We start from the raw sequence: 4,200 nt of genomic DNA, 5'->3' as shown, positions 1-4,200 counted from the left end.
ACGAATTCTTTCACTCCTGCCAAATATCTAGGATGCAAGTAATCTTTAATTGTCATCCAACTCCTATCCATGTTTTTTCAAAACCACCGTTGATCCTAACACAAAAAAATATGCAACCATGATATTACAACAACACATATAATAAATATAGGAAATTAATCTTCCCATACAACAATAATAAAAATTAAACAAAATACAACACAGCTATTACTAAATTCAAACATGTCACAATGTAAGCATGTGAGGAGGCTGTGTGCAATGCAAAACACAATGTAAGGTAGATAGGAATTAAAATAAGACTGTGTGCAATGCAAGACACAAACTCGTCCTACAAGCTGAATAAGACTGTGTGCAATGCTTTTGGTCAACTTTAACCAAAAGCAAATTTAAGATGGTAACCTTGACTGAAACCAATTATGGAGTCTTGTGAGATTTTCTTGGCAAGCACTACTGTATCCCCGGCCACACAGACAATGATCACCATATCAGCTTAGTTAGCAACATGGCCAGGGCCAGCTAATCAAACCAGAAGTTTCAGGGATGAGGAGGCAAAGTTTAAGCTGTGTAAGGTTCGATCAGTACAGTTTGGACAGAAGGGCATTCCATACCTGAATACCTATGATGGTCGTACCATTCGTTACCCAGACCCACTCATCAAGGCCAATGACACCATCAAACTTGACCTGGAGAACAACAAGATTACTGAATTCATCAAGTTTGATGTTGGGAATGTTGTCATGGTGACTGGGGGAAGCAACAGAGGTTGGGTTGGAGTAATCAAGAATAGAGAGAAACATAAGAGTAGCTTTGAGACCATCCATGTCCAAGATGCCACAGGTCACGAGTTTGCTACTCGTCTTGGTAATGTCTTCATCATTGGAAAAGGTGCAAAGCCCTGGGTGTCTCTTCCAAAGGGCAAAGGTATCAAGTTGTCAGTTATAGAGGAACAAAGGAAAAGGATTGCTGCCCAGCCGGCTACTACTGCCTAATTTTTCTACTATTAGCGTCTTTAGGAGGGTAACATTTTACTTGCAAAACTAGTATTAAGATGTTGCAATTTTTGAGTTGGGTTTAATGTTTTATTTGTCTTGTTTAGTTACAGTTTTGGACATTAAATATTTGTGTTGGCGCAGTGATTGCACTGCTATCTAGAACCCTACAGTTACAGGTTTAAAAAAAATACATATAGATATATGACTAGTTTCTGATAAGGTGCCGCCATTGATGTTCTTTTGTATGTATATTAATTAGCAGTATTCTGTGCCACAAGCAAACAATGATTATGTGCCCCTACAGTGTTCAACTTTCACTCATTCCCACTTTTTAGCTAAGTTTATCAGAATCTATCCAACTAAGCAACAAAACCTAGTTGATGGATGGATAAGCATCGAACTTAGTCCAGCTTAGCCTGTCAGATGCTGTCTTAATTTGCTTAATGACTCTGGCAGCGAATCAACACTGGAATTTTTTTTTTTGGTTAGAGGGTACTACGACCAACAAACTCGAATCAAATAGGTTTCCCTCCCCAGCAAACAGTTATTCCAGCCCCATAAACCCTTTTTTTTTCTCTTAATACTCAATCATGTCGCTCTAAGGACTCCTCTAAATTCAAGCTGCTTTAGCTCTTATCACTCATTAGGTGTTCAAGTCAAACATACAAACTCCAAAAGCTAAATGAATAACACAAAACAATGAAACAAAACTAAAAAGCGAAGAAGGAATAAAAATGAAAAAGCACTACCAACATGATGTGCGGGCACTCTACTTTTCAACATCAGTCAAATTGTTTACATCATAGTATGAGCTAGGAATTGATGCCATGTGAAAGACTTGAATGAGGAATTTAAACAGCATATCGATGGATTTGCAAGTCCACCGATTCATAGTTTTCAAATGAAGGATATGGACAACAAAGGAAAGTTTTGAGTACTTATCACAACCTGGGTAGAGACTTTTTTCAGCTTCAGATAATAATCTAAGAAACTTACTTGCTTCCCCCTCTTGCTTATTTGGTATATCCCTATTATGTTCCCCCAAATTTCTCCAATTCTCACCAAAGTTTGCAGTACCAACGTCATTTAACATTTCTTGAATATCATCTGACTCACTGTTTTCTTCACCTAAAACTATGTTATCATTTTCATCCTCATCAGAATCCTCAAACCTTTCACCATGATATACCCACCTAGTATAGCTCTCAACAATTCCCCCACACAAATGACTTTTCATGACCTCCATAGTTTAATCCTCAAAGTTGTTGCACCATTTACATGGACAAGGGAGCTTTTATGTGGGATCCTTGCCTAAATAAGCGAACTCAACGAATTCTTTCACTCCTGCCAAATATCTAGGATGCAAGTAATCTTTAATTGTCATCCAACTCCTATCCATGTTTTTTCAAAACCACCGTTGATCCTAACACAAAAAAATATGCAACCATGATATTACACCAACACATATAATAAATATAGGAAATTAATCTTCCCATACAACAATAATAAAAATTAAACAAAATACAACACAGCTATTACTAAATTCAAACATGTCACAATGTAAGCATGTGAGGAGGCTGTGTGCAATGCAAAACACAATGTAAGGTAGATAGGAATTAAAATAAGACTGTGTGCAATGCAAGACACAAACTCGTCCTACAAGCTGAATAAGACTGTGTGCAATGCTTTTGGTCAACTTTAACCAAAAGCAAATTTAAGATGGTAACCTTGACTGAAATCAATTATGGAGTCTTGTGAGATTTTCTTGGCAAGCACTACTGTATCCCCGGCCACACAGACAATGATCACCATATCAGCTTAGTTAGCAACATGGCCAGGGCCAGCTAATCAAACCAGAAGTTTCAGGGATGAGGAGGCAAAGTTTAAGCTGTGTAAGGTTCGATCAGTACAGTTTGGACAGAAGGGCATTCCATACCTGAATACCTATGATAGTCGTACCATTCGTTACCCAGACCCACTCATCAAGGCCAATGTGAGAGAACCCGTAATTTTTTCAATTTCTAGGTTTTATTATATTTCTAGGTTTTCTTATTTTCAATGATTTGTTTTCTGCACTTTCTGTATCCGGAAAATTTTCTAGATAAATTTTATGAATAATTATAGTTTTTAGATGATTTTTCTCGTATTGGAGAGTTTTTGAAAAATTACGGAGAGATTATGGACGTGGGACCCACTAGTGCGAAAAGTTCGGAAAAAATTCGGCCAATAAGGTTAAGTTTCGGATACTGTATAAAATTTATCGGGCGTTAAGAGATAAGTAGAGTGTGTGAAATGATTGATGTGGGAGGAAAAGAAAGATAAGATTGCATTTAAGAGATGACAAGTGTCATCACTACATTGGCTAGGACTTATGACAACTATTCATGCTTTTTGACATTTTGACCAAGTTATTAAATATCTTCAAAAATCACCAAAATTCACCATTTTCTTCTCCTCATATGGCCGGCCCTCTCTCTCCAAAAGGAAGCAGGAAACTCTTCAAGTTTTAGCTCCAATCTTGCTCAAGGTGAACCATTCAACCATTTGATCTTGCAATTACTCCATAAAACCTCTTCACTTAGTGTTTGTGAGTTGTTTGGTGGAGTTTTTTTGGAAAGTTAAGGTGATCAATAGCTCTCTCTCTCTTGTTTCTAAGGTAAGTCATGATGAACCCCTTTCCTCCCTCTAATGATGTTTAATTTATGTTTGGTAGTGGCATAAGAGGCAATTTTATGGATTAATTCTTGATTTGTGGTTGAAATGATGAAGTTTTATTATTTTTGGGGATTTTTCTGTTTTAATATAAGCATGATTGTGTGGCTATCTAGGATGATTAGAAATGGTATATAATGACTTAAGGAGGTGGGAAAAGTGAACAATTGCAACCAATTTCTGGTTTGGGAAAAATTTCAGCAAGTTAGGGTTTTTGGGTTGCACAATCTGTCCGAATTTTTAGCACCTAGTTAGAGGCCGAATTTGCCTTGGCTCAAAAAATGAAAGTTGTAGGTATTGATGTGTTTGAGCTGTCTGTAAAATTTCAGGTCATTTGGAGTAGTGTAGAATGAGATATGTCGATTTTACTGTTGCTGTTCTGGGTGATCAGAATGCGTGAACTGCGTCTGAAATGGGTTGTTTTGGCTGGGATTGGTTTGGATTTTGTTGTTGGTGTCTTCTGATGAAATGTAGAGGGATGTCTTAGCTACCATAT

General features: G+C 37.2%; 1 protein-coding gene across 1 annotated transcript; it reads left to right on the top strand.

Moving 5' to 3' along the window:
• Positions 1 to 222: 222 nt before the first annotated feature.
• Positions 223 to 989, top strand: LOC113689231 (small ribosomal subunit protein eS4-like). Its single transcript, XM_072044881.1, has 2 exons — positions 223 to 232; positions 511 to 989. Exons 1-2 carry the CDS (start codon positions 223 to 225, stop codon positions 987 to 989), a joined length of 489 nt encoding a protein of 162 aa, XP_071900982.1.
• Positions 990 to 4,200: the final 3,211 nt, after the last annotated feature.

The sequence above is a fragment of the Coffea arabica genome, chromosome 4c (genome assembly GCF_036785885.1).
Source record: "Coffea arabica cultivar ET-39 chromosome 4c, Coffea Arabica ET-39 HiFi, whole genome shotgun sequence".
Taxonomy (NCBI): Eukaryota; Viridiplantae; Streptophyta; class Magnoliopsida; order Gentianales; family Rubiaceae; genus Coffea; species Coffea arabica.
Note: the sequence above shows the minus strand (reverse complement) of the source record. Positions and strands in the feature narration are given on the sequence as shown.